At 38.2% G+C, this 21,678-nt stretch overlaps 2 protein-coding genes across 2 annotated transcripts; one reads left to right on the top strand and one right to left on the bottom strand.

The window, feature by feature from the left end:
* Nucleotides 1-17,038: 17,038 nt before the first annotated feature.
* On the top strand, nt 17,039-17,527 carry K441DRAFT_529901 (uncharacterized protein; the record flags this gene model as incomplete). The annotated part of the gene is made up of 1 exon (XM_067642172.1): nt 17,039-17,527. A coding segment is annotated over one exon (489 nt), but the record flags the coding sequence as incomplete, so codon positions are not given.
* Nucleotides 17,528-17,744: 217 nt separating this feature from the next.
* K441DRAFT_314634 (uncharacterized protein) lies at nt 17,745-18,456 on the bottom strand. The gene has a single exon (XM_067641128.1). The coding sequence runs from the start codon at nt 18,208-18,210 to the stop codon at nt 17,932-17,934; it is 279 nt and encodes a 92-aa protein (XP_067497806.1). The 5' UTR covers nt 18,211-18,456; the 3' UTR covers nt 17,745-17,931.
* Between the last annotated feature and the right edge of the window lie 3,222 nt (nt 18,457-21,678).

Raw genomic sequence — 21,678 nt, 5'->3', positions numbered from 1 at the left:
TTAATATAGAGGTTAAAATAGGGTTTATTAATCTTCTATTTTAAGAACCTTCTTAAAACCTAACGCTTAATTTTAGCGAGACTATAATATTAATATTCCGTCGTCTTTAGGCCTTAAAGCTTAACTCCTAAGGCGTTAAGACCTAAATAATAAAGGCTTATAGGTTCTAGATAACCTAGACGCAGATACTATAGATATATATCTCCTTTTAAATTTAGACGATTATCTCTTAACAATACTCTGCGCTTTCTTTAGCGTAGTAGTTGGCTTATATTAAACGCTAATAAACTTCCTAGTTAGACGTATTTAATAGTCTATTATTTATAATATTCTTCTATTTAATATAGGACTAAGTTATCCTTTTAAACTAGAAGATTATTCTCTCCTTTATTATCCTAGTAGTATTTTTATTTTTAAAGTAGACGGAACAACACTAGATTTATATTAAAGTCCGTATAAAAGGCAACATCCTTAAAACATAGGATTCCCTTGCTTTTATCTGGTTTTATAACTTAGACGGTAATATTGCTATAGCCTAGTATAGGCACTTCTAAGCTGCTGGTAATAACGTATTTAAGTTTTAAAGCTTTCCTAAAGTTATAGAAACGAGAGAGGTTATTAAAGATATAGAGAGTAGTTCCTAAGTTAAGAATAGTTAATAGCTTTAGTGGATAGATTTAACCTATATGGTATAATTTTAGGAATATCGCATTAGCATTTCCCTTAATCTTAACTTCCTAACTCTTGTTTTATCGTTATTAAGCCTTATCTTCTTATTCTTTAAGTCTAATCTTTATAACTTAGTTAGCGAGATCCTTATTCTTTTCTACCTTTTTTAGCACCCTTTTAATGCGAGCATCTTTGATTGTAACTCCTTTAGGTCTCTTGTCTTTAAATAAATACTAATAGTCCTATAAGGAATGTCCTTGTTTCTTACACGCTAAGTATATAGGTAGTAGCTTTTTATAGAATATCTTCTTATCTACTAGTGACCTAGCTCTCTTTAAGCGTCTAGTATATACTAAGGTTCCTTTCCCTAGACCTTTAGTAGTATTAGAGTAATCTATTATAGCTTGCTCTACAAAGTCTATATTAAAGGTACTCCCTCTTATAATAGTATTAGCTTTCTTTAAGGGTATTCTAAGTCCTTCTTATAGCTCCTTTACTACTCTACGGTATTTAGAAGATCTTAACTTCTAAGGGTTATTTAACTTAGTAGTATACTTTATATAATAGGCGTTGCTAAAAGGTTAAATAACTTCTACTAATTCTTAAAGCTAGATTCCATTGGATATTTAAGGGATCTTATACTTCTGTCCTAATACTATTATATATTCCTATTAATATAACCACTAATTTAATTTTAACAAGTATTTAAACCCCTTAAGGGCTTCCGTGTACTAGTGTTATACCTTTTTCCTAATAAACGATAAGGTAGGTTCTATATTCTCCTTTAGTTAAGATAGCCATTCTTTAACTATTAAGGAAGGGTTAAGCAGTAGCTTCTTCTGAATTAATACTGTGGATGTAATTTAGGTGCGAATCTTTTAAAGGTACTCTTCTTGTTTTAGGAAATACTTTATATTTTAGTTATAGTATTGTCTACTATTCTTATACGCCCTCTATTAATTTATCGAGAGCTATATATATAAGGTTGTATTCTTATTAAAATCTATAACTTCTAAATAGGGTAGTTCTTATAGTAGACCTTATTAAGGTGCTGTATTATTTGGGTTAATATAGGCCTAAATTCGTTTATCCACGAGGGCTTATAGTTGCCAGATTTATTACTCCTAGTCTTCTAGCTTATTAAGGATAATTATAGTAGACGAACTCGAAGTTGGTGGAGTTATTTAACTAATAGGTAAAGGAGGAATTAAGATAGTATTTTGCTATTAGGATTATCCTTATTATTAGGATTATCCTTATTATTAGGATTGTCCTTATTATTAGGATTGTCCTTATCATTAGGATCGTCCTTTAACAATTAAGGTAGAGTCTTATAGAATCTCGTGGAATCTTATAAAATCTCGTCCTATAACAATTAAGGTAGGATTTTAATTAGGGTTATCTTAAGACAATAAGGTGTTAGAGTCTAACAATAAGGTAGAATTTCTTTAAATAATTAAGTAATAGCTAAATAGCTTCTTGTATTAGTGGACTAGGCTTATAACTGTTAGATAACTTATATAGAGCTATTTATTAATAAAATAGGTTAATTGATTAATAATCTTAATTATAACTTAATGGTTACTTAACCTAGGGCCCCTAGGCTTAGACGAAGATATTTATAATATATGTAATCCGTATATAGACTAGTGCATATTCTATACCACTAAGAATACAAATTATCTAATATACCCCCTTAGCTTTAACCTGGTTAAGGACGAAGCTAGCTACCTTCTTGTATCCGTTAATGCGTTAATTAAACTATAATCTTATTTAAATTCTTCCGTCTTGCTCTAATATTCTCCCTTAGGTCCTCTAGTTGCTTCTCCTTATTTAGCTACTCCTTAATATCTACTATCTTAATTATATTAATAAAGCTTTAAAACCTCTACTTAGGTAGGGCCTTTATAAGTCTATTAGCGATTATTTCCTTCGTCACTGTCTATTAAAATTATACTTGTCTCTTTATATATTCCTAATATAGTTAGTATTAATAAATATCAATATATCGGAGCTTTGTAATTAGCTTTACCATATCTTCTATAATTAGTTAGAGCGTTTAGGTGTTATCGCAGTTAATAATTAAAGGCTTATTTAGTTATAACGTTATTACTTTAAATAGCCTACTAATAAAGATAGCTTCCTTTACTGTCTATAATAGGGCTAATAGCTTAGCTTTTATGCTTAATGTTATAACTATACCCTACTTATTTACTCTCTAGGCGATTAGCCCCCTAAATAGCTTTATAATATATCTTTACGAGCTCTTTTTATTAATGGAGTTATCCGTAAATAATGCGTCGCTAGTATAGATAAATAATTGCGCTTTATTTCTACCGTCTCCGTCGTTTTATCCTTAATTACGTATTCCTTTATCTTTCCCTCTACTGTTTATTCTTTCCCTCTACTGTTTATTCTTTCCTTATCTCCTCTATAGTAGATTACTCTACTCCTCATACTATATAGGTACTAAATAACTCTTTCTGCCGCTTAATAGTGCTCTTAGCTTAGGTCCTAATTGAACCTTACTAGCCGTAATACTGTAAAGGCAATATCTAAACGTGTTATAGTGGCTATATAGAGTACTAAACCCAGTTTTCTTTAATATAGTATTGTAGAAGCTAGTAGGGATATAGAACGGACTAATAGGTCTATATTAGGGGACGGACGCGTTAAATAGGTCCTATGGTAATTAATAAGGAGGAGTTCCAATTCTGCCATAAGAGTGTCTAAAAGACGCCCTCTAAGATCTATCTTATACTAGTTAGCTATCTTCTTAATATAGGCTTCCTAGGATAGCTATAGGAGCCTCTAGCTATAATTGCGTAGTACGTAGATTTCTAGGAACAATTTTAGCTCGCTAAGGGTATTTATCTAGTATTCCTTACTTAGCTCCTTAATTACTTCTTAAGCTTTCTTCTTATCTATCTTTTGGTAGTAGAAGACAATATTATTAACGTAGAAGAAGATGACTATTTCACCTTTTAGTATAATACACGGCTCCTAGGGTACTTCTTTAAAACCCAATTCATTTAATAAGCTCGTGAGATTCTTCTACTATAATAGTGGTGATCGTCGTAGTCCGTATAGGGCTTTTCTTAAACATAGTACTTTGTCTGTCTTTCCTTTATTAAACCCTAGCGGTAGCTTTATATAGACGACCTTATCGAGATCGTAATGGACAAACGCATTAACTATATCTATCTATATCTGTTCGTACTAACTTAATAGCACGAGTGAGTCGTATCCACGGGCACGAAATACATGTAGTATCGTATGCTTGTTTGGATGGTAACTGTCGATTATATGAAGTAGACTACGTAGTCTATATACTGATGCGCCTTCCCCCCTAATTAGTCAGTGCTTCAGAAGTGCACTAGACGCGTAAGCGGGTGGTTGGTGTACTAAACGCGTAAACGCGTACTCGGCGTACCGAACGCGTAAGCACGCGGTTGGTACGACAGGTGCTGTAATTATACACTAGCGGTACTTGGAAAATGAAACCACTTATATATAGCCTCCGTAATTGTCTTAATAGAACTATAAAACACATAAGAAAATACATAGGAAATCCCTCCTGAGGTGCCTTCTGGGTTGCCTTCTAAATGGTGCTCTAAGCTGGCCGTAAGTCCTGCTTACGGTCCGTAAAATGAACTATATGGCCTTTTAACGGGCCGTGAATGCACCGTACGGCCTTCTAACGGGCCGTAGCTGAACCGTAAATGCTCCGTTAGTCTCGCTCTACCCATTCTATAACCTTTAGGTTAAGCTTATTCGTATTAATTAGGGTTTTAAGAGCTTAATACGGCTTTGCCTTAGTCATGGCGTCTACTAGGTTGTCTTTGCTGCTGATCCATTTGACCTCTGTAATCTCACGTCATTTATAGGCCTGACGTAAGCACATTAGGTCGACTATGAGCCTCTTCTCTTATGTTGTACCTAGTTTAACTAGGCAGTCGTAAAGGGACTTTAAATCGGTGTATAAAACTAGGGGTAACTGCTCTAGTTATAGAATCTTCTAGACCGTTAATTTAATTGCGGCTGCTATATTAAATCTATAAGCTAGTATATATAGTTTAGAAGCTAGTACACTACGGGTTACTTATTTGCACTTAATTAAAGACTAATACAGTATATTTGCGTCCTAATTATAGTCCGTAAGTACAATTATAAAGCCGATTTGTAATAATAGGTCTTTATTATTAGTAAAAGATACATCTGTAAATACTAGTAGGCTAAGGGAATTTAGGTCTAGTGGTATAAAAGTAAGTCCCCTTACTGCATTATTGATTTGCTACTAGATGCGCTTATTAAGCTACTTGACATTTTCTTCTTATAGGTCTACTACCTGGGCCGCAAAGAACAGATTATAGGCAGATTTAGGTTAATAGACTATGGCAATATAGGCGCCTCTTATACGCTATGCAGCGTATTAGTCCTTTATATTTACGGTCTTATGGGTCTCTCCGCGGGAACTGGTGAGGTCCGTAGGCTTTGCTATAATAAGCTTTAGGTTTTAAGCTTGGCGTTTCTAGGTCAGCTAGATTAAGTTGCCCTTTTATATAATTAAGCCTCCGTTAAACTTAATTGGAGTCTACTTAGTTAACTACTCTCGCGGCTTTACTAGGAACTTAGCTTCTTATAGTTTAGTCTCTTTAGCGTCCGCAAATATCCGGTCTACTAAGAAGAGGGTATTATCTATTTGGAGTCCAACAATACTAAGGCCGTTTAATGGGCTATATAGGAGGCAGGGGTCGTAGGTCGACTGCTCCATTTTAAGTTTATTAATATAGTGCTGGTAGTATATCTTAAACTAATAGTTTCCGGCTTCTAGTACTCCGTAAAGAGGTTTTATAACCTATAAAATTGTTCCTAGTTATAGGTTAAGCTCATAGGGTAGTCGTATAAAGATATCCCTACTTAGGTAGGTATTAGACTACACGTAGGCTTATGAGATGTCCCGTAAATAAAGGGCTACAGATTTGGTTTGCTATAGTCTAGGCATAAGTGCGAGTATAATCCGTTAACTAACCCGTTAAATTGTAGGTAATTGCGTAAGGACTAGGTCCTTTCCCTAGTCATTATAAGCTTATATAACGAGCCTTAATTTCTTAAAGGCTTTATTAATACTAGGGTGCTTAATCTTGTTAATAAAGCGTAAGTTAAATATACGGACGCCTTGCGGAACGTCTCTCTCTATTATAATTATAAAGACACCCTTTTTAAGTAGTCCGTTAATCTCTTTACGCCATAAGTCCGTAAAAGGGGTTTCCTATACTAGAACTAATATATTTATAGGTGGAGATTGCTTTGCGGATATGCCTATAGAGGTTAGGTAGTTCTCTATTACGGGATTCTTATAGGGGCGTCCTCGGCTACGCTTTACAGTAGGTTTAGTAGGTTTAGTAGGTTTCTAGGGGACCTCTAGGGTAGGTAAGGGTGCCTCTAGTTTATCTAATTCGGCAGTCGTTTTTAGTTCGTCTAGTTTGGCGGTTACTTCTAGTTTGTCTGGCTTAACGTCATAGGTGTTTTCGGGCCGAAAGTAGGGTTTTACGGACGTGCTTCTAAAGCTAGTTGGCCCGCTAGGAAGCTATACGTAGCACGTCTCGTTTTCTATAGCTAGTAGACGGTAAGGTCTATTCTAACTGTCGCTTTTATGCTATATAAGGACTTTAGAGTTAAGCGGGAGGTTATATACTGAGGTTGTATTAGGTCCGTTGCGGTAGTGTAGGGCGTTATTAATAGTTTGTTTAGCCTATAATTTAACTATTTCGGCTATTGCCTTCCGTATTGTAGCTGCTCGTTCTATAATAGACGGGGTAGGGGGGCCTAGGTTGCTTATCCTTAGGTAGGCTCCGTAAACTAAGAGGGTAGGTACTAGTCCGTTAGGGCCAGCGGTGTTGTTAACGGCTTTTACGGCCATCTGTAAAGCTAGTTCCTTTTAGATATCCTTACACTTGTCCGTAATAATCTAATAAGCTCTCTATAGAGCTAGGTAAGCTCGCTTAATAAGCCCGACAGACTAATACGCCTTAACTAGAATAGCTTTTGTTAATATAGCCATGGCCGTAGTATACTGCTAGAATTCCTTACTAATGAAGTTCCTACCGGCGTTGTAGGTGATATACTTAGGAGGTCCAACGTATATATTAATTTAGCAAGTCTATAAAATATCCTAAGTGTACTTTGCGGATATATTTTACAACTAACGGGCGGCTTAGTAGTGGGTTGCCTTATTAATTATATGTAATACTAGGCTGCCGTTAATATACATAATGTCTATATATACTAAGTGGTTGAAGTCAAGGTTCTTATAAAGGGTGAACTTAAATCGGCCTGGGGAACGTCCGTATTTCTGGCAAAAGGAGCAGTATTTAGTTAGGTAATTAACTGCCTTCCTGTTAACGTCGTCGTGTCTAGAGCGTTTAAGGACTCTATATAGCTTTTTGGCTGACGGGTGGCCGAAACGGCGGTGTAGACGGTAGATCTCTGTACTGGTAAGGTAGCACGGGTTATAGTTAAAAGATTCCTAAATGTAGGTCTGTAAAGTCTCTCCCTATATAAGGAACGGGTGTCCGAATCGTCGTATAATTGGTAGGGTAACATGCTTGCTTCCTGGGGTAGTTATAGGGCCAATTAGGGTGTCTGTGACGTTATTGTAGTACACCTATAACCTGTCCATGTCCGCAAGGCAAAGTAGGAAAGGGGTGTCCGCTTTTACTATGTGGAAGTCAACTAGGCTAATTAGAGTCTTAACTATAACTAATCTAATTGATGCGGTTGAGCCGATGCCGAATTGGACATTTATAGCCCTATTTTATGTAGTATCAATGTCCGTATTATTATTTACGGTGGTCCTATATATAAGGTATTGTCCGTAACCTGTAGTAGACTTCTTAGAGGCACCTATATCGATTATAACACCGTAGAATTCTTTGGGGGTATAGCGTTCTATAGTGATATATGCAAATAGGTCCTACTTATAATCTATAACGTCTATAATAGGGGTGCTTACGGAATGGTTTTTGGGTGTAACTAAGTGTATAAAGGAACAGTCGGCTAATATAGTCGTAATATTAAAGGCTTAGCTGTCCGTAAAAGGTCCGAAAGTGGTTAAAAATGTCTCTAAAGTCTCTTATTCCTGAGCGTTTAAGTTAAAGTCAATTATAAGGGCTTCTATTAACTTATTAGGGGGCTCTTTTACTTCCTCTCCTTCGTATTCCAAAATGAACTGGTTGATACGGCTATTAAGTCTCTTTCTAGACTTGTCACGTTCTTCCTGGGTATGCCTTATAGACCAATATCCTTCCTTACCGCACACGAAGCACTTCTAGCTGGTTTATCTGCGGGGGTATATTTTTGTACAGGGGTTGCTATAGGGGTTACGGGTAGGACTTAGTCGGTACGGGTGCTGCTAGCAGTAGCGGCGGTCCGTAAAGTAGACGTCTAAGTCTATTTACGGATATTAAATATCTATAATAAAGGCTTAAGTGCTATCTAGTGGGTTTAAGACTTCGTACGTTGCAATAGAGGAGCGTAGATTATTAATAAGGCCAGCTAAGGTATCTGCAGGCTTATAGTAGGCGTACTTGCAGGGCTCTACTTCCTAGTAGGCCGTAATAAGTTTATTGTATAGGAAGTCGTCCGTTTGAAGCTTAATATCAAGACCGTGCTATAAGTGGCGGAGGTCTTTAATAAGGATTTACAGGCACTCTATAGTCGATTTTTTAGTGTTCTTATCTATTACGGTCCATAGCTTAGTCGTATTCCATTGGGTAAGGATATTACGCTTATATTCTAGTCCTTTAAAGTAGTTATATGTAGCTTCGCATAGCTTATCAAAAGGAACACCAAGGGGGTTACTTTTGAGGTTGGTGTAGTAGTGGTTGAGTGCTAGGCCGCGCAGCATGGTAGAGTAGGCTTGGCTAAACTCTTGTTTAGGAATATCAGCCTTTTGGTAGAGGTCTATAAAGATGGTTAGTTTAAAGTTAAAGTTATTATTTTCGCCGCTGTACTTAGATTCGTCGGTATAGAGCTTAGCTAGGTTAGCTAGCTCCTTACCGTAGGTCTTTAGTTAGGTGGGTTGCGGATCTATAACTTAGACAACGGCGGAAAGGTTTTGGTCCGTATTTTAGTTTATAGGGGTATTGCGGTCCGTAGTTTGGTTTATGGGGGTATTACGGTCCGTAACTTAAGTACTGGGTGTACTTTAGCCCGTAAGATTAATTCTAAAATCACTTAGGTTTATAAGACGAGTTTAGTTAAATAGGTTAGGTATAAGGTTAGCGATTCTATTAAGTTTAGAAGAAGTAAGGAGTTTATTTTTGGCTTTAACCTAGTCTAGAATTTCCTCTTTAGTCCATTCCGTTTGGTCCTCCTTATGTATTATATTATATAAAGACTATACAATAGTAACTTGTTTGTCCCTTTTAACCCATACGCCTTAGTGGCGTAAGAGGGCTCGTAGGTTATAGATGGTAGTAGGGTTACAGGCCTTAAAAATAGCTTCCGTAAAGTCCGCAAAGTCTTCCTAGTATTACTCCTATAGATCGTTATCTATAAGCTTAAAATATTGGTATTTAAGAACTTTAAATTTGATATAGTCGTTAATGTTATTTATAGACGTAAGGTCAACTCCTTACCTCTACTTTTCTTGCCCTTTATTAACTTGCTTTCTTAGGTCTACTATACTATATAGTATATTATAGTGCGTAGCGGGTAGTAGAGGTCCTGTAGTGTTCCGTAAAGGTAGTTAATATCCATAACGGTTCGCAGAAGGGTAAGGGGGTCTCCGTAAGGGGTCTAAAAAGAGGTTAGAGGGTATAGTAGGAATAGGGGTTCAAGGTTTAGAGGTAGAGGGGTTCCGTAAAGGTCTATATTCACGTCTATAAACTTCCGGTAAACCATACTAAGACTTAAATAAGTATATAGAGTTGGTGATAAGTCCGTAATCCCCAACTTCCAACCTTCCAGCAGGTCGTACTAGGAGTCTAAACAGGTGGTCACTGTCGTGTGTATCGCTCGGGGGAGGTATTAAGTAATTGCTGATCTATACGCGCTCACTAATCAGTATTTATACTAACTTAATAGCATAAGTGAGTCGTATCCACGGGCACGAAATACATATAGTATTGTATACTTGTTTAGATGGTGACTGTCGATTGTATGAAGCAGACTACGTAGTCTATATACTGATGCGCCTTCCCCCCTAATTAGTTAGTGCTTCAGAAGTGCACCAGACGCGTAAGCGGGTGGTTGGTGCACCAAACGCGTAAACGCGTACTCGGCGTACCGAACGCGTAAGCACGCGGTTAGTACGACAGGTGCTGTAATTATACAATATCGTCTCTAGGTTGAATTTTATAGTGATCGCTATAAGGGTTTAGAAGGTCGTACTAGCTAATATAGTAGCTCTCGTAGGTAGGTCTCCTAGGGCCTATTAATTTCCGTAGACTACTAAGCGTGCCTTATATTTCTAGAGAAATCTATACTTATCTATTTTGTAGACAAATACCTATATTAAGCTAAGGATCTACTGTCCCTTTACATACTTCTTATCTATTTCTTAAAACGACCTTATTTAATAATAAGATTGGAGATGGACTCGTTAAGCCTCTTAGAACTAATCTTAAAGAGGATACGTATTAAGGTCCTAAATTAACTAGGGTGGCGGAGGTAGGTTCTTCCTATATAATCTGATATCGCGTATTCTGCCTAATTTTAGCTTACTATTATTAAGTCGACTATTAAGGTTAAACTTCCTTCCTATTAAGAAGGCGCCATAATAGGCTAACGTGATCCTTTTAGTAATAAAATCTTTAAACCTATTATCGCTGGCTTCCTTAAATGAGTCTTTAACTAAGTTATTAGACACCCCCTAAGTGTTAAACGCATCTCCTACTTAATAAGCGACGTCTTAATTAGTACCTTATATATCTAACTTTATAGGATACTTAACGTAAAAGGCATATAGAGATTCTTCGTCTTCTTCTATTAGAGGTGGTGTATAGTATATATCTTTAAGAGCTCTTATAAGCTCAAGATCTGCTAACTTATTAAAGGCTTAAACTGGCTTATTAACGTCGTCGTCTTCCTCTTAAATTAATGGTTTAAATACTTCTTTATCGTCTTTTAGAAGGACCTTATTCTTAGTCTAGGTATTAAGTAGTTAAATCTTCTTAATTAGTATATCTAATTTAGCGTGTAGGTCCTCTAAGATATCCATTTACTTACCGTTAAAGAACATCTTTTTATTAAAGATAATATCCCTTATAGAGATAATAATACCCTTATATAGGATCTAGATCCTATAGATATTAATAAAGTTATAGCCGATAAGATAGCCGATATAGGCTTACGGATCTAGCTTACTTAGCCTTTTCTTCCTTAGCTAGGCGTCTAACGTTATCGCGTACGCCCTACAGCCGTAGGCTTTTAGGTACGCTAGTTACGGCTTTCTTAATCTCCTATTAGCTAGGAAGGTATAAAACCTCTTATATAGTAATTTCCATCTATTGCTTTCTTATAGCGTTTAATCTTAAAGATAGACTATATAGTTAATAATCTCGTTCTATAAGTTATATGGTAGATTAGCAGTAATTCTTATTACCTATGCTCTTTTAATAATTATACCCCTTAAGCGTTTGGCGGTACTGTTTTAAGCTTAGGTATATAGCGCTAAAGGCTTAAATATAATCCCTTAGGACCGTAGCTATTTAAGGGTTCTCCTTTTCCCTAGCTCATTGTCTAATCTAATAGTATTAACTTTAAGGTTATACCTTAGACGAATCCACTAGATAAAATCTTTAAGCACTTATAGTGTCTCCTTCTTCTTACTGTGCATTGTTATAAAGTACGGAAAGGATCTTCCTAAGTAGGTGTTATAGATAAGTATAACTTGTATAAATCCAGTATACGCTTCCTTAAGGTTAGTCTAGTTAATATAGAGGTTAAAATAGGGTTTATTAATCTTTTATTTTAAGAACCTTCTTAAAACCTAACGCTTAATTTTAGCGAGACTATAATGTTAACATTCCGTTGTCTTTAGGCCTTAAAGCTTAACTTTTAAGGCGTTAAGACCTAAATAATAAAGGCTTATAGGTCCTGGATAACCTAGACGCAGATACTATAGATATATATCTCCTTTTAAATCTAGACGATCGTCTCTTAATAATACTCTACGCTTTCTTTAGCGTAATAGTCGGCTTATATTAAACGCTAATAGACTTCCTAGTCGGACGTATTTAATAGTCTGTTATCTATAACGTTCTTCCATTTAATATAGGACTAAGTTATCCTTTTAAACTAGAAGATTATTCTCTTCTTTATTATCTTAGTAGTACTTTTATTTTTAAAGTAAACGGAACGACACTAGATTTATATTAAAGTCTATATAAAAGGTAACGTCCTTAAGATATAGGATTCCCTTACTTTTATCTAGTTTTGTAACTTAGATGGTAATATTGCTATAGCCTAGTATAGGCACTTCTAAGCTGCCGGCAATGACGTATTTAAGTCTTAAAGCTTTCCTAAAGTTGTAAAAATAAAAGAGGTTATTAAAGATATAGAGAGTGGTTCCTAAGTTAAGAATAGTTAATAGCTTTAGTGGATGAATTTAACCTATATAGTATAATTCTAGGAATATCGTATTAGCTTCTCCCTTAATCTTAACTTCCTAACTCTTATCCTACATCAGGATTTTTTTTTTGTGGCAGGTTGTTGCGGTTTGCCGTAAATTGCCGCAAACTGTACGATCGCGGCGGTTGTATATGGTTGTTAGCGATTTATACAAACCGCGCATTTCGCAATAAGTTTATAGCGTCTACTAGCAAATCGCAGCAAAATGCTTAACTACTAAACCAATGCTAGTATTTTGCTACCCTATAATTATATAGCGCGCAAACTGTACAAACTGTATAAACTGTACAAATTGTAACTATATAAATTATTATTATATTATATGGTAACTAAATTATTATATATTTCCATAGATTGCTATAATATACTTTTAAATATATTTATATTATAACTATATAAAATATAAAGCTATCTACCTGCCTGCCTGCCTGCCTACCTACCTACCTACCTGTCTGTCTGTCTATCTGTCTGTCTATACCTACCTATCTGTGCCTACCTGTCTATGCCTACCTGTCTGTGCCTACCTGTCTATGCCTACCTGTCTGTGCCTACCTACCTGCCTATGCCTACCTGTCTATGTCACCTTAATTCGATCAATCGATCGAATCGTTTATAGTGTTCGCTGGCTGGTCGTTCGAACGGTTGTCGTGTGGCTCTGGCGACGGTCATCTGGCTCTGGCTCCGGCCGTCTGGCTCTGGCGACGGTCGTCTAGCTCTGGCGACGGTCGTCTGGCTCTGGCGACGGTCATCTGGCTCTGGCGACGGTCATCTGGCTCTGGCGATGGCCGTCTGGCGATGGCGACGGTCGTCTAGCTCTGGCGACGGTCGTCTGGCGATGACGACGGTCGTCTAGCTCTGACCGGTCATCTGGCTCTGGCTCCGGCCGTCTGGCTCTGGCGACGGTCGTCTGGCGACGACGACGGTCGTTCTAGCTCTGACGACGGTCATCTGGCTCTGGCGACGGTCGTCTAGCTCTGACGACGGTCGTCTGGCTCTGACGACGGTCGTCTAGCTCTGGAGACGGTCATCTGGCTCTGACGACGGTCGTCTAGCTCTGGAGACGGTCATCTGGCTCTGGCTCCGGCTGTCTGGCTCTGGCGACGGTCGTCTGGCTCTGGCGACGGTCGTCTGGCTCTGGCGACGGTCGTCTGGCTCTGGCGACGGTCGTCCGCGGCCGTCGTTCCGGTGTCTCCTTAGGTAGGGAGGATGTAAGGAAGGAAGGCAAAAAATGAGGTGGCTACCTAGGTGGATATAGGGGGTATACTTGGCAGAGGCACGTGTAGAGGCTATCGGGAATATAGCGGGGACCGATAGTAATGTGTCGCACGCACACATAAAGGCTTTGTGTACAGCTTCGTGAGAGCCTCCGTACGTAGAGCTTCGCGCAGAGCCTCGTGCAGAGCCTCGTGCAGAGCTCTCTATATGTAGAGCTTCGTGTAGAGCTTCGTAGAGCTTTGTGCAGAGCTTTGTGTAGAGCTTCGTGCAGAGCCTCGTACAGAGCCTCTATATGCAGAGCTTTGTATAGAGCCTCGTGTAGAGCCTCGTGCAAAGCTTCGTGTAGAGCTTTGTGTAGAGCTTCGTGCAGAGCTTCGTGTAGAGCTTCGTGCAGAGCTTCATGTAGAGCTTCGTGCAGAGCTTCGTGCAGAGCTTCGTACAGAGCTTCGTGCAGAGCTTCGTGTAGAGTCTTGTGCAGAGCCTCTGTACGCAGAGCTTTATATAGAGCCTTGTGTAGAGCCTCGTGCAAAGCTTCGTGCAGAGCTTCGTGCAGAGTTTTATGTAGAGCTTCGTGCAGAGCTTCGTACAGAGCTTCGTGTTAGAGCCTCGTGCAGAGCCTCTGTACGCAGAGCCTCGTGCAGAGCCTCTGTACGCAGAGCTTTATGTAGAGCCTTGTGTAGAGCCTCGTGCAAAGCTTCGTGTAAAGCTTCGCGCAGAGCTTCGTGTAGAGCTTCGTGTAGAGCTTCGTGCAGAGCTTCGCGTAGAGCCTCGTGCAGAGCCTCTGTACGCAGAGCTTCGTGTAGAGCCTTGTGTAGAGCCTCGTGCAAAGCTTCGTGTAGAGCTTTGTGTAGAGCTTCGTGTAGAGCTTTGTGCAGAGCTTCGTGTAGAGCTTTGTGCAGGGCTTCGTGTAGAGCCTCGTGCAGAGCCCTCTGTACGCAGAGCTTTGTGTAGAGCCTTATGTAGAGCCTCGTGCAAAGCTTCGTGTAGAGCTTCGTGTAGAGCTTCGTGTAGAGCTTCGTGTAGAGCTTCATGTAGAGCTTCGTGTAGAGCTTCGTGTAGAGCTTCGTGTAGAGCTTTGTGTAGAGCTTTGTGTAGAGCTTTGTGTAGAGCTTCGTGCAGACCTTTGTGTAGAGCCTCGTGCAGAGCCTTTGTACGCAGAGCTTCGTGTAGAGCCCCGTGCAGAGCTTCGTGCAGAGCTTTTGTGGTATTTTTGTTGCAGCTGAAAATTAGGGTTTAGCAATTTGCGGCAATTTGCACGAGTAGCCTGTGTGTTTATAGTAAATCGCTGCAAATCGCCGTAAATTGCCAAAATTGCGACTTACGCAGGTTTTGCAGACCCCGATTTTCGCTTGCGACAACGTGCCCAAAAAAAAAAATCCTAACGTATTATTATTAAGCCTCGTCTTCTTATTCTTTAAGTCTAATCTTTATAACTTAGTCAGCGAGATCCTTATTCTTTTCTACCTTTTTTAGCACCCTTTTAATATGAGTATCTCTAATTATAACTCCTTTAGGTCTCTTGTCTTTAAATAAATACTAATAGTCCTATAGGGAATGTCCTTATTTCTTACACGCTAAGCATATAGGTAGTAGCTTCTTATGGAATGTCTTCTCGTCTACTAGTAACCTAGCTCTCTTTAAGCGTCTAGTATATGCTAAGGTTCCTTTTTCTGGACCTTTAGTAGTATTAAAGTGATCTATTATAGCTTGCTCTGCGAAGTCTACATTAAAGGTACTCCCTCTTATAGTAGTATTGGCTTTCTTTAAGGGTATTCTAAGTCCTTCTTGTAGCTCCTTTGCTACTCTATAGTATTCGGAAGATCTTAACTTCTAAGGGTTATTTAACTTAGTAGTATACTTTATATAATAGGCGTCGCTAAAAGGTTAAATAACTTCTGCTAATTCTTAAAGCCAGATTCTATTGGATATTTAAGGGATCTTATACTTCTCTCCTAGTACTATTATATATTCCTATTAATCTAATTACTAATTTAATTTTAATAAGTGTTTAAACCCCTTAAGGGCTTCTATATACTAGTGTTGTACCTTCTTTCTAATAAATAATAAGGTAGGTTCTATATTCTCCTTTAGTTAAGATAGCCATTCTTTAACTGTTAAGGAAGGGTTAAGCAGTAGCTTCTTTTAATACTGTAGACGTGATTTAGGTGCAAATCTTTTAAAGGTGCTCTTCTTTTTTTAGGAAATACTTTATATCCTAGTTATAGTATCGTCTACTATTCTTATACGCCCTCTGTTGATTCGTCGAGAGCTATACATATAAGGTTGCATTCTTATTAAAATCTATAACTTCTAGATAGGGTGGTTCTTATAGTAGACCTCGTTGAGGTGCTATATTATCTAGGTCAACGTAGGCCCAAATTTGTTTATCCGCGAGGGCTTATAGTTGCTAGATCTATTGCTCCCAGTCTTCTAGCTTATTGAGGATGATTATAGTAGACGAACTCGAAGTTGGTGGAGTCATTTGACTAATAGGTAAAGGAGGAATTAAGATGGTATTTTACTGTTAGGATTGTCCTTATCATTAGGATCGTCCTTGTCATCAGGATCGTCCTTGTTGTCAGGATCGTCCTTATCATCAGGATCGTCCTTTGACGATTGAGGTGGAGTCTCGTGGAATCTCGTGGAATCTCGTGGAATCTCGTCCTGTGACAATTGAGGTAGGATTTCGATTAGGGTCGTCTTGAGACGATGAGGTGTCAGAGTCTGACGATGAGGTAGAATTTCTTCAAATGATTGAGTAATAGCTGAATAGCTTCTTGTGTCGGCGGACCGGGCTCATAACTGTCAGATAACTCATATAGAGCTATTCATTGATGAAATGGGTTGATTGATTGATGATCTTGATCGTGACTTGATGGTTGCTTGACCTAGGGCCCCTGGGCTTAGACGAAGATATTTACAATACACGTGACCCGTGCACGGACCAGTGCACGTCCTACGCCACCGAGAATACAGATTATCTGACAGTAGCACGGGCCATCACGGACCTAGTGGAACCATGTGACGAGTAGTGCCGACTGTCATAATCCTATCGCTTACGTTAGGAATATATGAATGTAATTACAGGGTATCCGACCTCCGGTGCCCCCCCTGGTGTGCGCGCGCACACAGCAATTTCGGTAATCACCAGTCAAGTGCACCATCTAGCGTAGATACTGTGCGCTTGCCAAAAGAGCTGTCCACCTGCAAGAGGGGTAAAGCCTTGAATTTTTAAGCTTAATCACAAGAGTTAAACTTGAAATTCTCTAGCGCGTACGAAGCGAAATTGCTGTGTGTTGCGCGCACACATGGACACCGGAGGTCGGATACCCTGTACTTACTCGTACAACCTCCAAATTTTCATCCACCAGTAGCAATGCCCTCCACAGCAACCTGTTCGGCTTCTTCATGCACTAACGCAGGCACTCTTGTCTGCACTGGCTGCACCACTCCAGCATCCCGTTATTGCAGCAAAGAGTGCCAAAAGCGCGATTGGGGATCCCACAAAGCCTGTTGCGCCTCCGCTCAAAAGAGCAACTGCTATCTCATCCGCGCTACCTCTTCATCCCCTTCGAACCCTACCGCTGACTCGTCCAACTTTGCGGCGCACGTCGAATCCTTCCCCTTGAATGACTACGGCACCGAGATGGGCGAGAGGGCCGAGCTAAAGAGGAGATTGGGCTGGACCGTGGTAGATGAGGTTGGCAAATTCTACGATCAGAAGGGCAGCGACACCTGGTACTACTACGTCTACGGGCCTGATCAAGCTTCTAGCGCGAACACACTCACAAAGAACAAAGTGGCTAGCTTGTGCTGTGGCCAGATAGTATACGGTGATGTTGTTGTTGTAAGATCGGGACCGGCGGATTCGATCAATATACCCGAGACGTTCACAAAGGCAGAATTTGTAAAGACTCTGGAGTTTTATCGAACGGAAGATACACGCGAGGTGTTTGTGCTGAGGGAGAAGAGCAGAGCATCAAGGAAATTCGGAATCGATTTGGAGGGAGTGCCGCATATGCACATAGTAGAGTGAGGAAAGGTGTAATTGAGGAACAAATAATAGGGACAGTGTATTCATCGGTCGCTCTCGGCTAAGCCCATTGAAGCATCTTAAGGTGGCACTATATAATCCATTCAACATCCAATCAAATCCTATGATAACCTATCATAAGTTATCACGCTACCAATATATCGCCGCTCCTCGCAGCGGGCAACATTTGACCCTGCTGCCACTAAAATTGTTTTGGTGGGCAACGATTTCATTGGGGTCGTTCACCACCATCGGATTCGCCGTTAATTAGAGTCAAAGCAGGAGGATGGTCTGTGGAGGTGACATTATTCATCGTTGACGACAACTGCCGACCAAGTTCGGTTTCAATAGCAGGCGGTGTTCGAGGAGACTGCATTTCAGGAGCGGAATAGCGGATCTTCTTTGAAGGTGTTACTGATTCGACGCGACCACTCCAACGGTTTGGTTGCTTTGACGAAGTTGATTGGGTCGAAGCCGGTGAAAGATACGGGAGTGGAGAAGAGAGCAAGACGGTTCTCCTTAGTAGTGCGACTCACGACCTTCGCAGTCACGCTGACATATGATCCGGTATTTGGTACTTTGACTTTCTCCCAACGTTTACCACTGCTGAAATAGCAGATGAGAGAAGTCGAGTGGTGCGGTCTTTGAAGGATCATATACGGAAGTTTGAAGCTCAAAATGACGGAGGCCAAATCGCTCAACCGGTTCAGCGATGCGATAAGTTAACCAACAGAACCAATCACTGTCAGCATAGGGCACCAGTGCTCCGGTAAATAACGTCGATAGTCGTCAAAATTAGAGACGTCACTGGTAATGAGGATGTTACTATCATGCGCACATCAATCGCCAGTCATGGAAGGGAATCAATCTTTTACAAGGTTAACCAGAGCAGCTACAGTACTCGATGCTGCAATGGCTCTTCAGTTCAAATGAAAAATATGCCTAGGGAAACGTTGGAGGAAGTATTGAAGTTGCGGAACGGGCCTAGTGCTAGATAGGGATTGTATATATCAACGTTAGAAGGGAGGTTTAGTAAGCTATGGTCGTCCTAATCGTCAATATGGAGAGGTTTAAATTCGGGCAACGGCTAGGGTTTACGATGAGCTGTTTTCGCCGTCTTATTTAGGGGAACGTTATATTAAGTCTTCTAAACAAAGTCTATATCAATTCTAACACAATTAGAAGGCATAGTGGCTGTAAGAGTACATATATTAGATCCCGCCGCGCTTGCGAACAATATCGCAAGCACTCCGTGTCTTTTTGGCCGAATGGCGACGTTGGGGCGGGAAACGTTACAGTGGCGGTGTAATTGATAATTGAATTCTATATAGATATACGCGTTGTTTTAAAAACGGTATTCCGTACAGACTACTTACTCTAAGGAACTTAACGTGTTAAGGGATAAGTATAGCGGAGAGTAGCGACAAGTTATAGGTAGTTACGATAGCGCAATTAAGGGAAGTAGTAGATCGTATAAACGTTAATTAAGTAGGCTTTAAAACCAAACTTAACGACTTTAAAGTAATAAAGATTAAGATGCCTTTAATTAAACGATTCTTAGGCGAAAAGTTAAAGCTTAAGGGATTTATTGTAACGGAACCTTATAGCAAGAACTACGATAGGCTCGTTATTAGGCTAGGTGTGTAGGAAATGTAAGTACAAGAGTCAAGAACGTAATAACAACTGGTGGAGTAGTTGCCTAATAAATTAACTCTAATTATATTCTAAGAATTACTATAAAGAAGGAACTATCTAGGTAGGGACTAAGGGTCCTTAAATATATAACCGTACTCCTATAAAATCCTTCTTATACGTAATATACGTCTTATATATAAGGTACATAAGTTCCTCTTATTCCTCTTATTTAATACGTAGCACATTATATAACCTTGGTTACTATTCCTCGTTATATAGTTCTACCGGCTCTATCCTAGACTATACCTAAATTAACTAACTAGCTTCTTCCGTCTCTTCTTTAAGTAGTTATAACATTATACTTAAAGCGTCCATAACACCATCTCCCTCCTCTTTATCTTTATCTTTAAAGATTTAAAATATCTCTAAGTTATTTACTAGAGGTATAATATCCATCTAATTAATTTAGTTAATATTATTGCTTATTATACCTAAAGCAATTTCTTCTTTATACGCCCAATGTCGTGCCCGCACTATTACTGCAATATTATCTCTTAGTAAGATTATACCGTCTCTATATTCTTATTATTTAAAAAAGGGGTTAGTTTATATTACGTTAGTAAACCTATCTTTACAACAACCGTCCTTTTACTTAGAGTGTACTAAAGCAAATATTTATTTATCTTATAACATTCGCTCTACTTCTAATACTAAATATACGTAACCTATTACTCTTAATAGTTATCTAGTTCCCTAATTAATTTGTCTTAGGGTCTTATATTTAATCTACTACTATACGGCTAAATAGTAAACTGTTATAAGCCCTTACTAAGTTAGAATGTTCCCATGACGCGGAATAGAAGGCCCTAAATGCTTAAATTACGGCATCTGCTTATCTACTTTATCTTAAGAAGGTTTATAAAAAGGTTTATTTTAAGGAGTAAAAACTTATAAAATAAGGTCTATAGGAACTAGGTAATAAAAGAACGGATTCTCCTCTAATAGAGAAGGAAACAGATTTAAGTAGTTTGGTAACTACTCTTCTTAGGTCCCCCTTAGGTGACTTATTCTTTAGTAATTCTTTTTTATTAATACTACCTAACCTAATCTCTTCTAATACTCCTATACCTCTCCTATAGCGTTCTTTAAATTCTCTAGTAGCTCCTAGGTAGTCTTAGTATAGCCTATCTACTTAACTTTATACTATATTTTATTATTAATATCCTTATAATTAACGATCTTTAAAACTTACTATTTATCTTCTTCTTATCCTCTATACGTGTCTGCTTTATAGACCAGTGGCTTAACATTCCTATATACTAGCTTTAGCATTATAATGTGCTATATAGGGTAGATCTTTATTTTAGCTAGTAGGTTTAACTTAAACATAACCTATAAAATCCTCTATATAATTTTAAAAGGTCCTAGTCTAATATAGTCCAATTTCTTACTTAGTCGTTAACTCTTAAAATTTTTATATAGTAGCCACACTTTATTTCCCTTCTTAAGATCTAGTCCCTTAGATCTCTTAGTATTATAGTACCTTTTTATTCTTTACTATACTATCTTAGCTGTCTCTATAAGGTCTATATAAAGATTTATTAAATCCTTTATTCTTTTTTTAGCTATACTACTCGTTTTCTTTACTTACTATAGTAATAATAATGTTCTTAGCTTATATCCATAATTTGCCTTAAATAGTAATATACCTATTCCTTCTTAAGGTATTATATTATACGCAAACTATATAACTAGTAATAGCGATACCCAATTGTTCTGTATATAATTAATATAATACCTTAGATATTATTCTAGTGTCTAGTTTAATCTTTCTATTTAACCGTCTATTTGTGGATAATATACGGTAGAAGTTGCTACTTAAACTCCTTACTCCGCTAAAAATACTTCCTAAAATACTGCTATAAATCTTAGATCTCTATCTAATATAATTTTACTTAGTACTCTATATCTTATAAACACTTCTTTAATATAGATTTTAGCAATATCTTCTACTAAGATTTCTTCTATACATGCTATAAAGTATCCCTACTTTATAAGCTTATCCACTATTACTAAAATCGCGTTATAATCTTATCCGGTAATAGGGTTCTTTAATTTTAATAACTTAATAATAAAGTCCTATAATATAACCTCCTATAATCTCTCTAGTATTTTAACAGGTTATAGCCCTCTATATAGCTTATACCTTATCGGTTTATTCCTTTAATAATCTAAATATTCCTTTATAACTTTTCTAGCTATCCTCTAAATTCCGTTAATAATATATTCCTTCTAAAGTCTTAACACTAAGCCCATAGCCCCATTATATTCTTAAGTTAGTCCCTTATAGAAGTCTTCTATAAACTACTCTACTATACTTTTTAGGATATACTTTACTTCTCAATTTTTATATATATCCGTCTATAGATCTTCTAGCTATACTTCTAGAATTCTTTATACCTAAAAGCTTTCCAGTATCTTGTAGACTT

The sequence above is a fragment of the Cenococcum geophilum genome, assembly GCF_001692895.1.
Source record: "Cenococcum geophilum 1.58 unplaced genomic scaffold K441scaffold_69, whole genome shotgun sequence".
Taxonomy (NCBI): Eukaryota; Fungi; Ascomycota; class Dothideomycetes; order Gloniales; family Gloniaceae; genus Cenococcum; species Cenococcum geophilum.
Note: the sequence above shows the minus strand (reverse complement) of the source record. Positions and strands in the feature narration are given on the sequence as shown.

Coding starts and splice junctions, on each gene's coding strand:
- K441DRAFT_314634 (XM_067641128.1), bottom strand. CDS start 18,210: ATGATCCTTCAAAGACCGCACCACTCGACTTCTCTCATCTGCTATTTC.